This window comes from Centruroides vittatus, unplaced genomic scaffold, assembly GCF_030686945.1.
Source record: "Centruroides vittatus isolate TY-2023 unplaced genomic scaffold, ASM3068694v2 contig_400, whole genome shotgun sequence".
Lineage (NCBI taxonomy): Eukaryota > Metazoa > Arthropoda > Arachnida > Scorpiones > Buthidae > Centruroides > Centruroides vittatus.
In genome coordinates, this window is record NW_027122215.1 from 837,511 (window position 1) to 861,712 (window position 24,202).

Consider the following 24,202-nt stretch of genomic DNA (forward strand, 5'->3'; position numbering starts at 1 on the left):
TAAATTTACATAAAATACAGAAATTATTCAAATTTATTTATGCATTTATATATATATAATTAATTTTAAATTTAATTTAATCAACGTTTTATTAAAGCGGTAAAATTTATACATAAAAAAAACAATTTAATAAACTATAAATAAAATGATATAACTTATAGCCGTTTAACCCAGTCTGTATGATAAATTTATAATTATTTTTAAATAATATAAATATTTATATTTCAAAAAAGGTGTTATCGGTAAAGTCAGATTCTGACGATGTTAATTAACTTTTTATGGCTGACACCTTACTGACATTTATCGACTAGTGGCAACCTTAAGCGGCGCTTCGGTGGCAGCAACTTGTGGAGCATTTTTATCACGTGACCAAGCTGATTCGACGGTGGCAGTGTCAGTGTGAAGATGTAGATCGGTACCAAATGCTTGGTTTTTCTCATCATCGTTCCGCATTCCACGTTTTTGCAAGATAAGTAAGTAATTTAAAAATTAATTTCAACGTTATTTCTCAGTTTTTTGCACGATCTTTTAAAAACGTGGTTTATTTTTATTAGTTTTAACTGTAACTTCGGAAGAATTTCGCTCTTCTCTATAAGAGCTTTTAATAGTAATGACGTTAATATAACCACTAGAGTATAAATGATATACGTAAACACGATTATCTACCAATCAGGGAAAAGCTTTAATCAGATCATTTCAACCACGTCAGTTTCTGATTGATGCTAATTCGTGTACATTTATTTCTATAAATATCATCGGTAATCGCGGTAGAAAAAAATAATAATAAATTTAAGATTGTAATAAAATATATTAATTTGAATTTTCTCGCATCCTGTTCTGGTAGTATTTTTTAATTAAGTAAAAGTTAGGTTGTGAATGGCTGATATCGATGAAAAAAATGAGCAGTCACGTGGTTTAGATGTCTTAATTCCCGATTAACGAGGTAGAGTGGTAATAGTTTTGTATTCTGCATAAAAAGAGCCGAGTATGAACTGTTGGAGGAAGTGGAGACAGATTGTACAGGAAACATAATGCTTACGCGACCGATATTGTGCGGCTTAGGTAAATGTGTATTTGGAGGGTGGGGAAGACGATGGTGGGAAAATTTGGTTTTTATACGTGAGGATCAGCGACCCTGTGGGAAAGGAGCGCAGATGGTCGTTGAGCGTGAAAATGATTCTGACTATTTCCTGCCACCGTTCGTCCGGGTGGTGTCAATGCTTTTCTATTGTCGAGTAGCAAACACCATCTGCTACCCCGCGCTTTTTAACTTCCTAAACAGAATCATTGCCAAACAGTGCAACCTATAAAATGTTATCTTATCTTCCTAAAACATGTTTGTATAGTTTTTTTCCATCTAGTGAATTTTTTTTTCTACTTCTCTGCTCTATTGCCCTTAGGAAATTATTGTCCCGGATAAAAACCATCCCTTTGTTATGCACTTCCTGCATATCCAGGTTTTAATTACCTGTGAAAGGTATTGGCAGTTAAACAGAAAAAAAAAAAAAAGGAAATGAGATGATGAATGAGTGGAATGTGTCTGTGGGAAAGATGTCTTGGATCACCAGATGGGCCTTGAATACTCTGTACTTCGAGTCAAATAATAAAAATCATCATCTAGATTTTTGCATCTTTTATTACATTTATAAATCTTGATTATAATGTTATCGAAAGGTAATTGATAATAGATATTTATTACTATTATGCAAAAGATATATTTTTGTTATTTTATTATTGTAAATTTGTTTATATTCAGAAAATGCAATGTGTATATTTTTTACTGGAATTTTAATAATTTATAGAATTATTTTGCAGGCTAATTAACATTATTTTTAAAATTTTTAAATATATAAATCTTAAGAGTGCAATGCACTTTATAATCTTATAATTTACTTTATTATTTCAATGCAATTTTTTTGCAATCATTTGACATTTCATTCAACTTGATAACATATTACTATTGTTTTACTATATTTAACAAGTGCAATTTCTTATCTATAAACATTCAAGCTACTAAATTAAGGTTAATGATCTTGGAATCTTTGTTTATCCTATGAAAAACTATTTCTTTTCTTGATATAATATATAGTGTCTTGACTTAGCCTTCATATATATAATGTTTTCCCATGTTTTTCTAGTTTGTTTTTTCCTAATAGACTCATGCATTATGTCAATGGTTACTTTTAGAAAAGTGGATTACAAGATAACACTTTCCCACATTTAACTTTTTTCTGCGATACTAAATAAACTTATACTTTGTATGTATACATATACATTAAATTAGCATAATATTTAATGTTTAGTAATTTTCACAGCAATTAGAATGCCGATGATTATAATCAAAATTGAGAAGTAATTAATTATTATAATAACATAATAGTAGGTAATTTACATAATTGCAGATTGTTTACTGTTATCATCTAATCTGTGATTCATTTTGTTTTAATTATCTGTTAAAAATTTTCTCATTGACTTTTTTTATTATTATTAATTCTTTTTAATATCAAGTTTTAAAAACTGCTTATTGTAATCACATTGGAACTCTCTTACACTGATAATTGGTAACTGATAACATTATGCAGGTAAGTAAAAATGACTACATTTGGCAAAAATTCTCATTTTATTGATTCTGACATTAAAAGGAAATGTTAAAACCACTAAAAAATGTGTTACTAAATGAATTACTATTATATTTTTGCAACTAACAACTATTAGCATATAATTGAAAAGAAATACCAGCAATTTAAACTACTATATTGCAAATAATGATTAAAATGATTGAAACTGATAATGCTTAAGCTTCATCAATCATGTGTTGAAGTTGATAATGTGAATATACAGTTTAAAAATGCTTATTTACCTGAAAATAATAATTATAGCAAAACAATTACAGTAAGCAAAGTTTTAAATTTATTTTAACCATTATTTTGCTAATTCTGGTAACATTCAGTAACTAATAACATCCATTATTACAATAAGCAGATTATATTGTGTGCAAATAAAAAAAAAATATTATTATATGATTTTTTTTTCATTTGAAATCATGAAAAAATATAAACTTAGATGTTAACATAAATTTTATTAAAATTTTAAAGGTACAGTACATTGTTTTCAAATTTACAGTTCATAAATGAATGTTTTTCTACAAATTATTATTATTATTATTATTATTTATGTTGTTTACAAATGACTGCGATAACCATCTACATCTTGTTTTTCCAGTTTTTCTAAAGTAATTTTTTTAATGGGTAATAAATGCAATTCAGTTTCTTTAACAGTATACAGTTGTCATCATTTTCAATTGATAATTCTTAGATCAGTTTATATTTTCAAAACATCCTTTATTATTTAGAATCACAGTAGTCTCTATTGCTATCATTTTGTTAAGCTGCATTATAATTTATTGATATGTACTGAAAAAATTCATGATTTTTTAATGAATGCATTATTTGTTCAAAAATGTTTAGATACAGTAATGTGAAGGCAAAGTATATAATTTTTTTTCCCCCCTTTTGTAAGAGAATAATAATCTTATTAAAAGAAGTAATAAAATGTTTATAAATATTTATAAATTGTAAATATAAAGGCAATATTAAATTAACATCATTTGGTAATACAAACAAAAAATATAAGAATATTGTAACGATAAAGCCATATATTTTAAGATATCTATATTCCAATATTAAAAACGTTAAACAATAATTCTGATATAGAATTATACTATTATAAAAATAAATAAATAAAAAAATTTGGAAATGTTTGTTCTGTTTTCAGAAGTATTGACTGTAATTAATTAATGAAAAAAGTGTCAAACTTTTTAATGTACATCTTTAAGCTATCTTTTCACACTCTCAGCCTCAACATGTGGTTGATAAGAAGATACATTTATCAGTTGTTGTTATCAGTCAATTTAAATGTTGAATGTTAAGTTTTTAATCATTACTTGCTTGCAGACAATAGTTTAAATTGCTGGCAATTTTTTTTTACTTCAGTTATATACTAGATGAGTTGCTATTAAAAAATAACTTGTCTTTGTAATATGACTCAATAAAACTAGCATTTTTATTGATTATAGTCTTATTTACTTGCCTTGCATAATGTTATCACTATAAGTGAGTCTTAAAGCAACTACAATAAGTGGATTTTAATATAATTTTACTATAGTGAATTGTTATGAGGAACATATAAGATTAAATGAATTATAACTTTAGGAATTTTATGATAACTAAATATTTATTTATTACATATATGATATGATATATTATAATTTATTAATTATATGATTATATTATCTTTGAAATAAATTAAATATATTTATTTGCTTTTCAAATTGACAAATAAAAGTAAATTTATCAAAATATTTAGTAAAAAAATTTATTAAAAGAAAACAATATTAAATCTAAATTAAATTATGATTTTTTAATATAATAATTGAATACAAATGAAGAAAAACAGTGTAATCTGAATTTTATTTCTTTACAAACAATTAGTATTAAATTTTGATTGTTTTATTTTTATTTAGGTCATGATATGCATGAAGTTATGACTTAAATGAAAGGAATACATTCATTGATCATGGCTAGATGCAGTTTGGACAAACTATTTTGGTTGTGCATATTAAACTTCTGTACTCAAATTATGCAGTGTGCATTTCTCTGTTCCAGTAATTCTTCCAACAATCAGTCGTGTAAAAGGTCAGAAATAATTAGTCTTCCTGGACATTGGCCTGCAAATTACTGTGTTATCACCAATATTAAGTTTCAAGTTAGTAACAAAACAATAACTATCAATAAAGAAAGTATGAAAGATTTGGATAAATGTTTTAAAATTCAAGATATTTGGAGTTTTCAACCGAAGCAAATTGATTCAGATAATTTAATCTGTGATCAAGTATTTCCAAGAGGACACTTTTTCACTGTTTATTATTATCATGGCAGCAATTATTTTCATCTTCATTATGATACATTGATTCCACTTTACTCTGCATTATATTATCAACAGACTTCTCTTCCGAAAGAAACAGTTTTGTTACCAGCAGTTGAGATAAAACGGGGCGAGGTAAGTTAAAATTTAACTATAAAATTTAGATAAAAGTACAATAAAGATTATGTTCATGCAATTTTGGGGCCTTATCTTTATTTTCTCTCAATTTTTTCAATTATTTTAATAAAATTTATTTAAAGTAGAAAATAGCTTATCCAAGAATTAGATGATAGTTTTTTAATTTTATTATATGGTGGTTTAATTATGTAAATATAGTCTAAAAGATACATTATCATTTAGAAAAAAATAATATGAGATAAATGAAACTTATTACAGATTTTAAGATTTGCCTGAAACTATTATTATGTTTTATGTTAAGATTACATTTTTATAATCTATATATATATAATCAAGATGAGTTGATGATGATGATGATAATAATAATAATAATAATAATAATAATAATCAGCGCAGAGCCCAAATGGTTAGGAGTTGAAAGTTGAAATTTGGTACACAGTTAGGGTACGTCACGAGAACGCACACTAAAAAGGGATTTTTCGAAATTCCTCCCCATGGGGGAGAGGGGCAGGAATAAGGCTTAACACTTTCATCAACAATGGAAGTGTTACGTAACAATGGAATTGTTAAGAGAAAGCGACGTGCAAGACGCAGATGCAGTTTTTTTCGTTTTTGCAGGAAATCAAACATATTTTTAGACCCATCTAAAACTTCTCTAATTAGTCTGGAAACAGGGGATCCCAATTCTTGCATTCTGTGAAAACAGGTAAGGTTGACTATAATGTTATAATCTTAATCTTCACTATCGTTAATTTTGCCCGAGCAATGCCAGGCCCACCCACTAGTTTTATATAAAATTCTCAAAATATTAAGTTTTATTGTGTATTCTGAAACTGTGTCTTCTTTTATCTGTTTTTACTGTCACGACTAGGTGGCTATACAGACACTGGGCATTTCTGACATCAATCATTATTTGGGAATATCTTTTTGGCCAAGATGCTTTTCAGGCATAAGCCCCTCTTCTGTTGGCTACATAATAAAGCATAAACATGAATTTCTCATACTACAAATTGTTTTGTATTATAATAGGTTACAACGTACCATACCATTACATCCGGGATATCCTGTAAGGTGGTGTTAACATGCATACGTCTTGTTTAAAATCACTTATTTACAGTTAAAAATATTTTACTCTTAAAATACCTTTTTACAGTTTAAACTATATTCACAGTTAAAAATACCATTACAGTCAACATTTTTATGACTTTACACTAAATATTACGTATCACATACTCTTGACATCCATGTTAGCGAGGTTCTGTATTATCTCATTGGTAAAATAAAAAGAAATTATCTATTTCTTTATGAAATAATTTCTTAAAGATTATTAATTTTTTTTTCCTTTCATTTCTGATCATTTGATAAAGCAAATAATGCCTGCTATTGTGACACATTGAAGCAGTTGCTGGATGCAATTTGTTGAAAATGACTTGGGTTGCTACAAACAGGCATCGTGTTGCTGCATGACAATGCAGGCCACACTTGGCCAATGGTGCTACCAGAGGGCGGTACTGAGCCATGTTTCCCACAGCTCTGATTTTCATCTGTTCAAACCATTGAAGAGACATCTGGGTGACAGACAATTTCATAATCAATGCAAAAGTTATGCAAGCTGTCATGTCACGGTTTTTGGTGCTTGACACTGACTTCTATGCTGGCATAGATGCCTTCATGTACCATTGAACAAAATATGTTGAGAACTAATCTATAGCAAGACCATACTATTGTTTATGAGTATACTATTAGTTGAATAAATTTAAACAGTGAGAGGTCTTGTTACTTTACTTATGTATTTGGAATATAGAATATGACTCCATATTCCCAAATACACTGTCTCTACACAAGCACAGCTACATTACCTATTATAAGTTATACACACTTATTCCATTGTCATTCAAGTGGAGTTTGCTCTAGACAAATGCAGAACACTTCATGTAGAAAAAGTAATTCTGAAAAAAGATAATTTTATATTCAGAAATGGAGAAGTTATGAATCTATGAATGAGAGTGAAGTCTACAAATATTTAGGATTCCAACAGACCACACTCATAGAACCAATAAAACAAAGACTAACAAAAGAATACAACAGAGATTAACTCAATACTAACAACACAGATGGAACACACCCACAGTAAAATTACCAGAATCAGATATATCCTTAGCCTTCAGGAGAACCCCTAAAATCTACACACCACTTAGAAACAACAAAGACACCAACAACAGAAGCTCTCTACTAGGTGTGTACTCCATACCAGTCACAAGACAGTAGAATTGGCAAATGCTTATAATATATTGGTGCTAACATGAGCCTGTTATGCCAATACCTAAAGAAGGACATAACTTCATTAAGAGCAACAGGGAAGCCACAATGATTTAGCCACCCTTGCATTGGAGAGTGGATGTATTCACACACATCAACCAAGCAAAACTTATACATCCTTCAATGGATATGACTATCCTTCACGTCCACTGTGCACCAGTTCAATTCTTTCTTCTTTCCACAAAGCCATACTTAAGCTGTGGAAGGAAAAATTATAGCTAATGAGATTTTCTATCTGTCCAGACTTTAGGGATACCTTATATAGCAAAACCAGTCAAACAACTTTCCCTTAGCTGATTTAGTCTCAAATGGATTAAGCTGATTTCATGTTTAAAGAGTTAGACAGCAATTCCCATGCACATGCTTAGAGGGTCTTATTTGAGATACAAAAAAAGTGACATCACAAAGCAGCCTATGCCATATGCACCACTGACCAATTTGGAAGTTGTAATGGTTTGAATGTGGTGGCTAAAGACCACTGAAAACAAATTTTTTTTAGTGGTCTTTAACCACCATTTAGTTATTACAATAATCAGTAGTACACAAGCACTTTCGATAGCATAAAGCTACCATCGTCAGGTGAATATTGAATACAACGGTTTTCAAATTCTGAGCTTTCGAACAACTTATGACATTATACGAAGCACGTGGATGGTAGTAGTTTGCAGGATTTTTGGGTGTTTTTAATAAATTTGGATTATTAGTTCTGTGGTTGTTCACATGTAGGAATACATTTGTATTTTATTGGTTATTTTGGAATTCTCCTTTTGTTTTTAGGATGTTATAATAGAATTTTGTAACATGTTATAAATTGCATAGCTTTACCTATATTAATTTATTTATAAACATCTATTTTTATAAATAGATTTTTGAAAACAATATAAATTACATGCATAAACATTTTGTTTCATTGATTTATATATATATATATATGTATGTTCTCACTTGTAGTCAGCTCTGTGTCACTATAGCATATTAATTATTATATATTTTAAATATAAATCTACATTTATTTAAAAACCAATACAGTAGAGACTCGTTAATCGGAACCCCAGTAATCGGAATCGCCGGTAATCGGAACGATTTTCAGTCGGACTGTGTCGTGCTGAATCGAACATTTTTGATACTAAATTTACTTCTAAAGTATAATTTTCATGTTTTTATATTCTTCAATATATTTATTTTGTTTGTACAAAATAAAAAAATAATTCTTAATGATACGATAGCCTCGATTATTATTATAAAAATTTTCATTAGGCTTAAAATCGACGAAAATTCAACATGAAACGACACGCAACGGAGAAAAATTTGAACATCGGACAGGCTAATATATTTATTCGTACATAATCGGTAATCGGAACAAATCACTAATCTGAACAACCCCAGTCCCCAATTGATTCCGATTTGCGGTTCTCTACTTTATTATAAATGACAGCTAGCACTGAAAGCATAAACAATCTGTGTCAAATGTTTTCATCTAAAAAAGAAACCAAGAAAAAAAATTTTCCCCTCTGAATGAAATGCATTCAGCAATACTGAAAGAAGTTTCATTAATATGCTGAATTCATTAATCAGCTAAATTATTAAGACGTAACTTGCCTTTTAATGGACTCTTTATTTTAGTCTTTAGAATAATTTTCAACATGCTATGTTCATTAAAATCCTAACTTTTTTAATGGATATAAAATTTATATATTTTAAGGTTTGTTTTGTCTAGATTGGGTTGATTTTGTTGTTAATCATTTTCTAAATGAATGAGAATAGATTATATTGGATTAGATATATTGAATTAGAAAATTCTTATTTTATTTATTGATTTAATTTAAGAATAATATAGATTACAATATTCTACATTAAATAAAATTAAAATTTTTAATTATTGCTTTGGAATTAAATAAGAAATTGCACAAAATAAATTTCTTAAAAAATATTTGTTAAATTATAATTAACTTTAAATATATATAACTTTAGGAATGCATAATAATTAATTTAATATATTTCATGTTTCTACAAAATATTTGTATCAAGTAATTGAATTGACAATTGGTTAAAAAATTTTAATGATTACAATACTTTATAATAGAGTTCATTATTCAGATAACATTTTTTTTAATATTTAATTCATGTTTTTATAATTTTCAGGGTGTAGATTGGAATACAGATGCTTTCATGAAATCAGAAATGTATTGGTTAGATATGTTGATGGTAAATTTTGAAATTTTTTTTTTATAACTCAACATTATTTTCATCAGAATTATCATTAGTAATCTGTTTTAAAGTAAATATATTATCTATACAAGATTGATTTACTTGTTTTTATTTCTCTTCAATTCTTTTTATTTTCTTAAATAATTTGCTAATTGAATTTAAGATACACATCCCTTCATAATTATTACAGTTTCCTCTATTCTCTCTCTGCGTGCCATATCAGAAAACCTGACGTCGGTGAGCACCTGGCGCAGGTTAATAAGTTGTTAGTAAGGGACCAATGTGTATTTTGGGGAAAGTTACAACCAGAGTGGTTCCCCATTGCCTTCTCTGGTGCGCAATGTTATGCGAGAGGAAATGCCTTCCGGGAGGTTGTAAGGGAAACTGGCCCCTATTCAGGTGTTACAAACGTGGAGAAAACCCGGAAAACTCCAAGTGGCCAGCTCGTCCGAGCGCAGCGCGAACCCACGACCGAACTCTCAGCGTTTAGCGACAGAACCGCTCGGCCACTGGTGGACATTCCTCTATTACCCTACTCAAAATTTGATGTAATGTATACCTTGGAATTTTTTTTCACTTTTTCAAATTTTATTAAAATAATTTTATTGCTTTAAAAGTTATTTACTTATCTTTGCCATATTTTGACAGTTGTGCTGTCATCCTTCTGCAGCTAGATGATTGCTTTTTTTCTTTTTTGCTTGCATTAAGATGATTTTTATTTCTTCTAGTCTAAGAAATACACTTTTATTTCCTATACACACTCATTTCCCTTCTATCCATATTCCTATTTCTTTAAATTCTTTTTTCTGTCATTTAACAAATTTTCATAATAATTGCACCATTTCTCTACATCTCTGATTTATTTTAATTTTCTGTTTTCTTAGATTTTTTTTTTTCCTCCTTGCTTCAGTAATCTTTTATATTCTTGAAATTATTATTTTTATCTCTGCACATGTTCTATCCCATAACTCCAACTTCATTTATATAATTTTTTCTATCATTGTATTATTTGTGCAATTCTTACTTGTAAGTATGCTTCTCTTTTTTCCTCAGCTTTGTCTGTCTGTCTAATCATATTCCACTGTTTCTTTCATCTCTACTCAAGATATTTTCTTAACCCCTTGTCAGATAGTTTTAAATATCAATGGCATTTTTCTTGTAGTTTTTTTATCTAGTTCATTATCTAATCTTTTTATGGTGTAAATATTATTTTCAATATAAAATAATCTACATGAAATGAAATAATTCTAGCTCTTCCAAAAGAAATATTTGATTTGTCAAATGTTATTTTGTTGACTGGGCAGCCATTGTTAGGATTGAATCAATAATGAATTTGAATTTGGAGTATAGAATTCATACAAATTTTTAACATTTAAAAGTTACAAAGTTCTAGAACAGCTTAAGAAATGAAGTTAGAATAGACAAGCAAAGTGAAATAAAAATATAGCAAACAAAAATGAAGCAAAAATACTCCATGATGAGTGAAATACAGTAATAAAGACATGGTGTCAGTAACCTTTTACAAGTTTTCATGTATTCAATACACCAGTTTGCAAGACTTATTATTGATCTACATTAAAATTGTTCACTTTCAGCTATTCACTGTTCTGTATTACTTTTGAGTTTTACTTGTTTGTTTAATGTCTTTGGAAAAAGCAATTTAGTTTCTTTCAAGAGCATCAAGGGCAGGTATAATGATCAGATCTGCAGTTTGCTTCTTCCATATATACATATATTAATATTACATATATAACAATATTATATTGTTTTGATATCGTAAAATCAATAATTGATTTCAGATTCCTTGTTTTCCATATCCTTATGTGTGTGTGTATATTTATGCTGAAAAATTGTATTATTTATTTTCATTCTAAACTTTTGCAAAGTTTCAGTAATTCTTTACTATTCTCTTTATAGTCTATCCTCATAATGTGTCCCCAATATACACAAGATTACTACTATATCTACAATGTGCCAAAAGTAAAAACAACCATATAACATTTTCAGAAGAAAGGAGAAAATTAGTTAATGTTTTTAATTCTTATAATAGATATCTGTAGACAATGAAGAAATAGTCAATGTGGTGTGTAAAATCAGAATGTTTGGCTATTTTTATACACGCTTACTATTTTAATTTTCTAATTCAAATTGAATGCTTTATATTAAAATTGGTCACATTATCATAACATTATACAGTCTTTATGATTGTGTCAAAAAACTTGTATCACTGAAGTTATGTAAATCTGGCTTACATAAATTAGGGACTAACTATTCTCAGAATATGCTACTCTTTCATTGAAGTCACTAAATATAAAAGATTCTCTATGTATAGAAATTTTCATTAACACCTCATTGCAATTTTTTTATAATAAAAAGTTTATAATTACATTTATTTTTATATCAGTTGATACATAAATGTACATAATAGTTATTTTTTTTCCATGTATTTTTATTAGTTAGGATAGAGCTTTATAAATTAAAGAATATTAACACTATCATAATTCATCTGTGATATTTTTCACCAGAATTGAAATATTGCTTTTGCTTAAAAGCAATGTTTCACTATGGTGAATGGTGACAAAGTACTTATGTTTCACATTGCCTAAAAAATGAATGTAATCTCTAATAACTTCTTACTCTTTCTCTTTTTGTTTGTTACATATAATAGTATTAAGACAAACTAATTTAAATGTTTGAATCATTTATCAACAGCATGGTTGTTTTTGTTCTAGTCACATGTCCCCCTAAGTCTTTCAGCATTTTAAAATTTTCAATGTATACAAGGAGCCAGTCCAGACTAAAAGTACACACTGCACTGGAGTATCAGTATGAGCTTTTAGCTGGAATCTAACCTATGAACCAACTGATTTGGATAATCTTTCCAGCAGTTATACTGTTGATATAGTTCTGATTTATTAGAGCACAAAAGTTTCTTCATCCATGGTGACACCATTAAAATTCTTACCTGTGAAGACACCATATCATTATTACTAATGATAGTTCTGATGATGATAATTTAATATAAATTAAGTAATAATTTAAATATTTCATAAATAGAAATAATAACCATTATGAGAACTAAGATTATATTATATGTTGGATTGGTCAATAAGTCCATGCAGTTTTTGTTGATAGATGATGGTAGATATTATGAAAAGCAACAAATGTCTGTGTTCAAATTTTGAAAGCATACAATCATTCGAAATTGATATTTCAACATTTATTATTATTTTTTTAAACCATAAAAATTGGTTGTTTTGTGCATTTAAGATGAATCGAAAGATGGATAAACAAAATAAGCATTTTTGGCATATCCTTTTTTTATATTTGCCCATGTTAGCAAGCTCAATATTTGTTTGGATTCCATGCAGATTGACTAAAGCAAATTTTCTAGAACACATTTCCATCAGCAATTCACTAAGATAAGATGAGGAAAGATTCATTTCTATAGCAGATGATGCAAAATGAATCAGGTACAACAATGTAGAGTGCAGTTGATCATCAGGACTAATTTAATAAATTAAATTAGATAAAATTGCAAACTGTTTTATGTATGATAAATTTATTTTTTTATTTTACTATAGTATTTTAAGTTCATTCAGAAATTTAGATAAAAAATTTAGGTTAAAACTTAGATCTAACTAATGTATCTATCATAAAGACAATTTATTTGATTTACTAAGAGCTTTTTTTAATACAAAGTTTAAAATTTTACAGACAATTGCTGGATCTCACAGATTATTACCATTGGATAAGAGACTTGCTGCAATAAATAAAACAATGTGTTTTGAAAGAGCCTATTTTGGTGTAAGTTTCTCAGTTAAGCAGTCTTTGATTTTTGTGTTTTAAAATTAAAATATATAAATATTAGTTATGCAACAAATATTTAATCACTATTCCGCCAAATACCGAATACCTAAAAACAGGAGTAAGAAATAACAAAAACACAGTAAATTAATCATTTTGGTATTTAGATTTAATGTTATCGGGTTAGTGTTGTTTGTTTATATTTTTTTATAACTTATAACCTGTACAAAATAAAAAACAAAATAATATTGGTCACATGTATTCACAATTTATAATTACAAAGATCAGCACACGTACACAGCTATTTGTTTGAGAATCGTCGCACATCTGAGGGTCTGACCCTGCCTATCCTTCTTTTTAAGCACTCGTCTTTGCTCTTCCCTTTCTCTTTCCTCTATTGCTCTAGTCCACACATGCTTATGCACACATCATAATGTGTGCGCATGATACTTTCAATTCATCACTTTTCCGTCGTAGATTTCCCATTTTACAATTACGTACTTGGTGATAACAGAAAAAAGAGACAGATAGGACATTGGTATAAGTTAGTTATGATTTCACAGATTCGAGACAGCTTGGTAGCCTGAATGGCCCCAGGCTTTTGCTCGTGCATGCTAAGTGACTTTCATTACAAGCATTTAGCTTTCCGAAGTCTATGAGAACAATTATTTTGTATTGACAGCCACAAATTTCGTGCCAATAAGCTGCCTCGACTTGTTCTATTATGTTATCAACTCAATTTCATATTTATTTTCACATTTTCACTTCACGGTCCTTCTCTGTTCTTTTTCTGTTATTTACACGTGTAGGTCATTTCATTGTTATCCACATTTGATATCATCACTTATCACATACTGCCATGATGCTCCTCTCTGTCTGCTACAACTGTCAAGAATTAATGCGATTGGCAAAGCATAGTGACAGCGGGCCAATAGAGAACAGGGTCTTTGCCATAATGCGGTTTGCACGCCAATTTTCATACCTGCATTAATCAAGCCAAACAGTTTGGCCGAATATTCGGTATTTGGCCTGAGGCCGAATATACTATTCATTGCAACATTAATAAATATCTTTTCAGACTCCAAGAGTTAAGTATTCTGATCCTTCTTTGATAAAAGCTTTTATAAATTTTGTAAAGAAGACTTTACAAATAGAAAAGATTAAAATTGATGCTCACAAACCAAAAGTTGCTCTTATTCATAGGTAGGAATAAATTTTTATTTTATAGTAATGATATAAGATTTTATATAAGGTTATTTTTGATAAAATTTAATATAAATTCTAGGGAAGGCAGAAGAAAAATTCTGAATGAAGATGAATTGAGTAAAAGCATTGAATCATTTGCTGTAGTAGAGATTATTGATTTTAGTGAACTTTCTTTTAAACAACAAGTTAGTTTTTAATTAATTTAAAAATGAGAATTGATTTGTATTGGAATTCAAAATGATTAAGTATATAAAAAATATCTATTCCAGGTTCAGAAAGTTCAGGAATATAGTGTTCTGGTTGGAATAAATGGTGCTGGCTTGACAAATGCACTTTATTTACCTGAAAGCAGTGTTGCAGTGCAACTTGTTCCATATAAAGTAAGTTGAAATTATTTTATATGTAAATCTGAAAGTTTTTAAAAAAAGGGAGTACATTTTTTTAATCTTTAGTACTATTTTAATAGTTTTGAGTACTAATACAGTGCAAAATAATTTCATAAATTAGTCTTAATATTTTCAAGAATTTGAAGCAAAAAGAAGAAATATAATTTTGTTGTGTAAATTATTGAGCAGTTTTACAGTTTAGGAAGAGATTTTTCTGTGACTGAAAAAATATTTCTACCAGAATTTTTAATTAAAATATATATTTCATTTATCTATTCTTGCTTTATTTCTGAAGACATTCTGAAACTTTGTAATTTGAAAATTGTATGAGTTTCACATTCCAGTCTGTTATTAGTTTGATTCTGAGGATGGCTGCCCAGTCAGCTGAAAACATTTGATTAACAAAATATTTCTGCTGGAAGAGGCTAGAACTATTTTCATTTATTCATACACTAGTTTCTGAGGATTATTATTATTCTATTATATTTTATCAAATGCAAAACTGTAATTTAATTCCACTTATTGAAAAGAATGATTTTTGATTACTAGTTTGTACCTTGTATTTTATAGCATATACTTAATTTATATATTTGCACTCATTGGGCTGCAATTTGAAAAAATTGTAGATCTATAAATTTCCACTGTTGTCTGTTTGTCCATCTGTCCTTCCTTAATTTTGAGAACAGAGTTAGATAGATGAAATCCAAGACCAGATATGGAAACCTTGCTGGAGCCCCAGTTAACTATATACGAACTTAACTTTCTTAACTTCTTACTACACCGGGATGATATATAAAAATAACTTTCACTCAAACCTACTAACCGGAGTAAAAAATTGTTCTAATAATGCGAACGTTTTTGATGCCCCTTCTGGGCTCTTCTTCAGGCATTCCACTAAAACCATTGTAAGCTGGTTCTTCACTTTCGAATTTTTTTTCAAAGGCATTCGATTTATGCATTCCTAATGCGCGCGCACTTCAAATCCAACGTAACATCATAAACTACTATAATATTTGAAATGAAAATCGTTTATAATTCAAATGATTATAAACGTGAATAAATAAATAAATTTAAATGCTATCATTCATTAGGAATTGCCATGCTGTAGAAAGTGACATTTCTTCCTTATAATTAGTGCTTTTGCATTTGCACTCCTCCTTAAATATTTCCATAGCTTCTAATATTTTGAGGTGATCTTGATGTGGGGTGGTGAGAACGATGCATGCCCTGTCAAATTCTGCCGTAATGTCAGAATCTGATGCATAAATCGAAAGGACTGTCGTGTATCTATTTCATGATATGTCCAATTTATGTTCCTTCAATCGTACCTCTAAAGACCTCTTGGTTGCGCCCACATAAACCATTTCCTTATCAAGCCTGCCATCTTTTATAGGGACTTTATAGACTCCTGGTAATCTATAAACTTTCTTATTTTTCATCTCCAGTCCAAAAGTAGGTATCGTTGAACTCAGTCCGACCTCATTACGGCAGAATTTGACAGGGCATGTATCGTTCTCACCACCCCACATCAAGATCACCTCAAATATTAGAAGCTATGGAAATATTTAAGGAGGAGTGCGAATGCAAAAGTATTAATTATAAGGAAGAAATGTCACTTTCTACAGCATGGCAATTCCTAATGGATGATAGCATTTAAATTTATTTATTTATTCACGTTTACAATCGTTTTAATTATAAACGATTTTCATTTTGAATATTATGGTAGTTTATGATGTTACATTGGATTTGAAGTGCACGCATATTAGGAATGCGTAAATCGAATGCCTTTGAAAAAATTTTGAAAGTGAAGAAACAGCTTACAATGGTTTTAGTGGAATGCCTGAAGAAGAGCCCAGAAGGGGCATCAAAAACGTTTGCATTATTAGAACAATTTTTTACTCCAGTTAGTAGGTTTGAGTGAAAATTATTTTTATATATACGAACTTATGGTACAAACCGAAAGTTAGGTTATCTCAATTCAAAAATTTGTTTGAATGGAAACAAAAGTCGTGGCAGTCATCTATCTAACACCTTTCGGGGTGTTAGATAGATAACTGGCACAACTGTATTGTTAAAGGAAAAGTATGATGTACTGTACAGGGGCAAGACATTACTAATAATTTGAGGTGGAGAGCATATATTTTAAACGAAATAAATTAAAAATTGCAGCCTGGCATTGTGACAGTCACAATAAATAATTGCTCATCTCATTTTATTTTTATGGCACAGAGCTTCACTATATGATGATAATTAACAATTCATCCTAAATATGCTAATTTGGTAGTTATCATGGTATTATTAATAAGATAGTTTGGTTTCTGTAACTTGTAATATTAATTAAATACCAAATTACAAAAATGTTCTGATTTTCTGTTAATTATTGTAAAGTCATACATGATAAATATAAATTTTATTTGTGAATTTCTAGGCCCAATTAAATGTTGATGAATTTGCAACTCTGCTGAAAGCTAGAGGACCATATCTTCAGTGGGACAATACTCATTCGGAACTTAATTCTCCCACTAAATCCGATCCTTTTAATAACGGCTCCGACACTATAGTACACAAACAGGAATTTATAAAAATCATCAAGAAGGCATTAGAGTTACAGCGGAATTTTCTGAATCAGAAATTCATTGAGTGAAATTGGTTTGTTTAAACAAAAAAGGAAAAAAAAATTAAGGTTTGCTTGATCTGTGATGTGGTTTTGTATATAATATACTATAATTGTGAAAGTTGTAAACATTACTATAGTTTATATATAATGATTGAAAATTTTAAAACACTTTAATGTAGTTGTTTTTGTTTTTTAATATTTCACTGTACTTTAAAAATTATAGCTACAAATTTATATTTAAAAAAGTTTAATAGTTTAGATCATAAATGTTTAACTTCAGAAAGTTTTTGTCAATAATATTACTCAAAAGATTGTTGCTAATATTTGTTAAAGAAAAAATTTTAAATTCGATGAAGTGGTACCAATTTGTTGTTTAGTATATTTGAATCTATTAATTACTAAATAATTACATTTCAAAAAGATTATTTTATTGAAAGTGTTTGATAAATTTTCTCTTGTAAATAATAGGATATTTGCTTTTAATATGATGATTCCTAACTTTCCAAAAACTGTTTAATTAATTTTTGTAATGGTTTTCACATTTCTAATAATCCAATAAGAATGACTCATTTGCAAACTTTTTAACAGGAATTTGTTACGTTTTACATTCCTAGAATTGTGATATTTAACACTATTATTTCTACACAATTTTGAGTCATAGAACATTTTTAATGCAGCTAAATATTTTATATTTTAAATGAAGCTAATTTGATATAAATGTTGATTTCTTTTTTTAATACATTTTTATAAACAGATATATCTGTTTTATTTGAAATTTAGAAGATATACAAAGTAATTTAGGATTAGAGTATTGAATTGTATTGATATTTGAAAATAATTGATTGTCATTTTAATTGAAAAACTGTTGTGACAATATGAAATTTACTGATGTGTATGCTTTATCATTGCATTTGAAAGATTTATTATTAATTTGCTATGTAATTGTTGTACATTGGAGAAGCTTTAATGTTCAAATCCGGATAATTAATGGAATAATATACTTTGAGTAAAGCAAATTATCTCACAAATTTGAATCTTATAATAATTGTGTATTAACAAATAAGAGAAAATAGATGTGTCTTTAGTGTGTGACGGATTTGCTTTATTTAAAGTATCTATTCCATAATACTTTTGGATAATTTAACTATTCACTAATTAATTACTAAGTTTCATTTTCGTAATAAGAAAAACCAAAAATCTACTATAAAAAAATATTTAGAGATATTAATGCTTAGTATTCATTTGATTTTCTTGTAAATGACATATTAATTCGATTAACAATATATTGAATGATTATTTTGTTTTTTCAAGAATTTATTTTATAATTGTAATATTGATGGTGATGAAAAAAATTTAAATTGAAAATCTCAATTTTATGAACTGCAGTGAACAATTTTATTAATTCTTGCATCTTCAATCAAGTAGTGAATGATTTAGTTTAGTCCTTTGAGAATTCATTTTTCTTGAAAACCATACTTAAAATTTTCTAATAATATAGATTAGGTTAAAATTTGCGAAAAGGGAAAACTTAATTTCTGAACAAATATTCTTAGCAAAGTGTGTTGTAATTATAAAAAAGAATATAATTAATATCTCAATAAAGTGACTGCATTACAAATAGTGATTTCCAGTTCTGTTTATAAATGTTTGTATAATTTTGAGATGTTTATAAATTACAATTAAATTAGAGTGGATATTCTGATTTCAAATCAGAGGGAAAAAAATTACACAAGTTCACAAGTACAAGAAGTAATAATGAATAATTAAATGTCTAGAATATATATAAAAAAAGTAATTTCATATACAAAATTGTTGGAATATTAAAAGTGTCAGTCCAAACTTGACACTCGTCAGTATTCCAAACTACAACTTCATTGACTCAAGCTCTACAACTTGATTTAGTTATATCATCTTGTATATAAAATTTATATAAAACAAATATTTTATATATAATTATATGACATCTTTGAACTGCTTATCTTTATACTCTAAGTTTTTCATATTTATCTATAAATTTGACAATGTTTATCCTTAATTTATTAAATAATGAGGTTAAATATGGTTGACTTATATATGATGACAATGATTATACAGAAACTAAATTTTTAGAAACAAATTAGCTTCAGTAATATGCAATGTACTTAATTCCTTTTTATATTCGAGTCCATGTTTAATAGAAATAGGAAAACGTTGTTCTATTGTGATCGTGTACTCTCGTCAGGAAATGTTAATACGTCCGTGTGGAGCATCTTCTCTTAGTCCTTTATGTATTGTATATAGGTTATTTGATAATGGTATATTTTGTATTGAAGTAGATCTTTTTTTTATCTGTTATTTTTCTGAGATGATGTATATTTTTATACAATATTTCAGAATTTACTTTATTACTTCAAATTACATCATTAATTTAGAAACTATATACATATATTTTTTTAAGGTTATTCATGGTTATATAATTATATATTCATTTTGTTTTATATTCCTTTAAAAACTGAATTTTATACTCTGATGTTTAATATGTAAATTTATATTATAGAATCAAAATTTATTTTTATTTTATACTTCTAAATATCTAGTTTTGTATGTTATAGCTTTGAGTAAATTTTCTTATACTTCAATAAATGTTCGCTAACTTAAACTGAACAATATATAAAAATAGAAATAATTTTTCATAGATTAAGTTCTTTATTGCCAATTTATGTCGGTTAGATTTCTAAATCAAAAATAATCTAAAAATTTCCTTTGTGCCGTATTTAAAAATATCTACCTCACACTTTGTTAGTTTTAAATGCACTGGATGTTAGTTGAATAGTGTTACTAAATGATCAAAGAAATGTTAAATCAAATTTTATATTTTTGGCCTCAAAATACAAATTTTTCTTTCTTAGAGAGAAAATCTCTAGTTATGGTTCTTTCAAAGATTGTGTATGTTTCTATATATATATATGCATATTCTATACAAATATAAATTGTGATGTCAACATTCCAATTGTCTTGGTTGTGCTTTTGTTTGGAACAGTATATTACATCAACATTATTTTAAACAATGTATGCACATTTATTCTGTTTTGCAAATTCTTTTTGTAACAATTATTATTTTGGTAATAAACTGTTATGCTTTTTAAAATCAAATAGTAGGTTTATTAATTTTTTCATTAACTCCGTGATGAGTATGCTCCTAAGTATTGTGATGCATGTGGATTTTACATAAATATATATAAATAATATGACTATGTTCTTGTAGTGTGATTGTATATTTACGGGAAAACTTCAAACTTGTCCGACAACCAGTGCCATATATTGACAAGCCTAGAATATTTTTTTCACATTCAGTGTAGAATTTCCTAGTGTAAAAACAATCATGTGTCTAGTAGTTGTTCACACTCAACGTTTCCTGAATAATTGGAGTTATTCAACACAGTCAAATTAGAAAAAGAAAATATTGCCTAGTTTATAAAAAAAAATATGAATTAAAAAAAAGAGATTAATTTTTTTTTTAACTAACTATGGGAGGATAGGAAATCACTGGTAAACCCACTCATCAAAGGGTTAAATAGTACATTTCATTATGAAAACAATAACCTATCTAATTTCTTTTAAGATCTTTAAATAACTTATAAATTGTTATAAATAAAATATTTTAATAAATAATTATATTTTGTTTTTCTAAGTACAAAAAAGACTAGGCATAACTAAGTTATGACTATGCATTTGAGGATGATGATGATAATGAAAATCATTTAATTCTTTCACATTTGTAAAGTTTAGATTTCTTTAATGTTTATTTTTGTAATGAAATTTATACCTTAGCCGATTTTGTCAACTTCTTACTGAGAATAATCTTTAGAGGAAGCATTAAAATTCAAAGAAAAATAACAGCTACTATTAATTATTGTCTGTTCAGCATATTACTTTGTTGGGAATTTCCTGAGTAGCAAGGATTTGAGATATTTACTCAAATTTCTGGATGAGGTAGTAAATTGATCAAGTTTCGTGCAAGTTAATATACATTTGAAATCTTAGGGTATAGCTCTTATTTATTATAATATCACTTTGCATTTAGCATTAGAATATACATAATATATTTTCTATGCAAATGTTATTCAATTTACTCCACGAGAAATCAGATAAAGCAAACACAGGAAATCTTTTTATTTTACTTTTGAAAAATAGTTATTTTTATCGATTGTATGCATATTTGATACAGGTAAGCGATTCTTTACGTGAATTCAAATTCAGGTTTTAATATTGAAGATAAATCCAAAGTAAATTATTACCAGTGCCACTTCAACCATCCGCCGTGTGACCGATGTTACCGCTTCTCGGGACACGGACCCAGAGGTTGGATTTTGGGAAGCGCGTTTGAGTTATGTAATTGTTATTTATAATGCAAATGAATGGAATTATCGATGATTGGATGCGATGAATATGTCATTGTGTTTTTGGACGTGAGGGAAGATGATTCTGTGAGTGGCTGTGAATTACTAAAGTGATGGAAGTATAGTACAACAAAGGGGAAAAATCAAAGAACTCGTACTTTTATAAACCTAGACGTAAGAAACCAAGACCTTAAATTAATGTTAGTATGACGAGGGAGAAAAAAATAAAAAATAAAACTTTTCCATTCTTATCTTAGGTTAGTAACTGAAAAGCAAGAAACTTAGTCTAAAGACTTCAGAAAAAGCTAAGGAGAAAATCGTTCGCGTTCTTTGTGAAGCGACTGCATCTTTGCCCACACTGAACGAGAGGATCCCACTCGTCCGACAAGGAAGGAAGGAATGATCAGCATATCCTCCCCTCTCAATGCGGAAAAGATGATATCGACAAAGAGACACTTCTCTTTTCGGAACAGGTCCGAATAGGAAAATGCCTCCTTTTCGTTCAACGCCGAACAAAGGGTGATGTCGATAGTCCGTGCAAGGAGAACCCCCTTCCGCAATCGATCGTAGAGTCCTTCCCATTCTAAGGAGGTAAATGCTTTCTCTTCATCGACCACGGAAGAAAATGCTCTGAGAAATCTTCTTAGCACCCCACCGGTGCCAAAACCGCCAGGTCTTCGTTCTTTAAAGAAATATTTAATCCATTAATAAGCTTTCCGTCTGTTATTTTCTGCGCTTCAGTTGCTTATCAAAATGGCGGCCTTTTAAAAAGCCGAAAGAAATCCATTTTAGAATTAAATCGTAAAACGGAAGTGACGGCAGATTTAAAAGGGAAGAACGAAAGTTGAAGTTGGCTGATGTCGCCGAAAGTTCGAGTAAATGGCACAATTGCAGGTGTGAATGACGCTGTTGGGACCTTAACACAGCTGTAGAGCATGCCCATAGGAGCAAAAAAAGCCTAAGGAAACATTACTTATGTTAAAGACATTGGTCGCCGCGCGTAAAACAACTTGCTTGCAAACATGACGTCCGCAAGCAAGATGGCGACCAGAAGTTCCACTGTTGAGGTTCACCATTTGCAGGCGAATATCTCGCAAAGGATCGCATATCGGACTTTTCTTTATTCTTTACCGGTAAATATCGTTAGAATGTCTGACCACCGCATAGCATGTAAAGCTGGCAATCTGGGGGGAAAAACTCTAAATGCAAACATAAAGCATTAATCTTTGTTTTTTGGATAGTTTTTGCTAATAAAGTACAAATATGAATAAATTATTTAAATACATTATTTAATATACGTAAAGAAAATTAAAATTATTTACGGCAGATATATAAAAATTCGCAAATATGAATCTGCAAGTTTGGCGAATTCATATTTGACTAAAAATAAGTACATTAACAGACATTCATATTTAGTATTGTGTTTAACCCCCTTTCTTTTTTTTTAACTCTTTCCGCCCTGTGTGCACTAAGAGGGCCTCTTTTAGTAGGCCCATTATGGGTTCGGCCAGGCCCACAATGGGGCGACCGGGTGGTGAGGGACGGGGCCCGACATATCTGAACGGACCACCCCCCGAAAAATTCCTGGGGATTATTCGACCCGTTCGGATTCGATCCCGGGTCCCCCAGAGCGGTAGGCTGCCACCTTTACCGCTCGGCCATCCGGCCGTCGTGTTTAACCCTAATAAAATCTCAATCCTCAAAAAATAATAAATAATAAAAGACATTACTACGCAAGCAAAAACGAAAAATACAATCATAAGTGTAAAATTCATTCTCTGATAAATTAAATATTTAGGGATTTATTTTTTTAACTGCATGACAAGGAAACGCGCCCAACATATCAATCGTTTATATTTGCGACAGGTCTATATCGATAACGACAATTTCAGTTTTTAAACTTAATATTAACAAAATATTAATTTTGAAAATCAAAAAGTAATGTCTTTTACATTTTTCAGATTATAAGAAACAAGTGAAAATTCGATAGAAATTTTTAAAGAAAATTAATAATTTACAATTATCGGAATTATTTTTTTTTAAATTCCAATACATTGTAAAGTGCATTGGAATTTAATTCTTTTTCAATAAAAAATGAAAGAATTTTTAAAAAAATAAAGCTTGTATATGTATTTATAATAGTCGATAAAATTCTACTAAAATTATATTATTATTTATGAATTTATTTATAAAATTAATCTTTAGATTTATGCAAGCTA

At 28.7% G+C, this 24,202-nt stretch overlaps 1 protein-coding gene across 1 annotated transcript; it reads left to right on the forward strand.

Moving 5' to 3' along the window:
- The first annotated feature begins 333 nt into the window (after positions 1 to 333).
- On the forward strand, positions 334 to 20,736 carry LOC136976386 (protein O-linked-mannose beta-1,4-N-acetylglucosaminyltransferase 2-like). The gene is made up of 8 exons (XM_067271638.1): positions 334 to 473; positions 4,523 to 5,058; positions 9,523 to 9,585; positions 13,306 to 13,395; positions 14,474 to 14,598; positions 14,681 to 14,786; positions 14,871 to 14,981; positions 17,416 to 20,736. The coding sequence occupies exons 2-8, from the start codon at positions 4,552 to 4,554 to the stop codon at positions 17,629 to 17,631; spliced, it is 1,218 nt and encodes a 405-aa protein (XP_067127739.1). The 5' UTR covers positions 334 to 473; positions 4,523 to 4,551; the 3' UTR covers positions 17,632 to 20,736.
- The last annotated feature ends 3,466 nt before the right edge of the window (positions 20,737 to 24,202 follow it).

Coding starts and splice junctions, on each gene's coding strand:
- LOC136976386 (XM_067271638.1), top strand. CDS start 4,552: ATGAAAGGAATACATTCATTGATCATGGCTAGATGCAGTTTGGACAAA. Junction 5,059..9,522: donor TTGAGATAAAACGGGGCGAG/GTAAGTTAAAAT, acceptor TATAATTTTCAG/GGTGTAGATTGGAATACAGA. Junction 13,396..14,473: donor TTGAAAGAGCCTATTTTGGT/GTAAGTTTCTCA, acceptor ATATCTTTTCAG/ACTCCAAGAGTTAAGTATTC.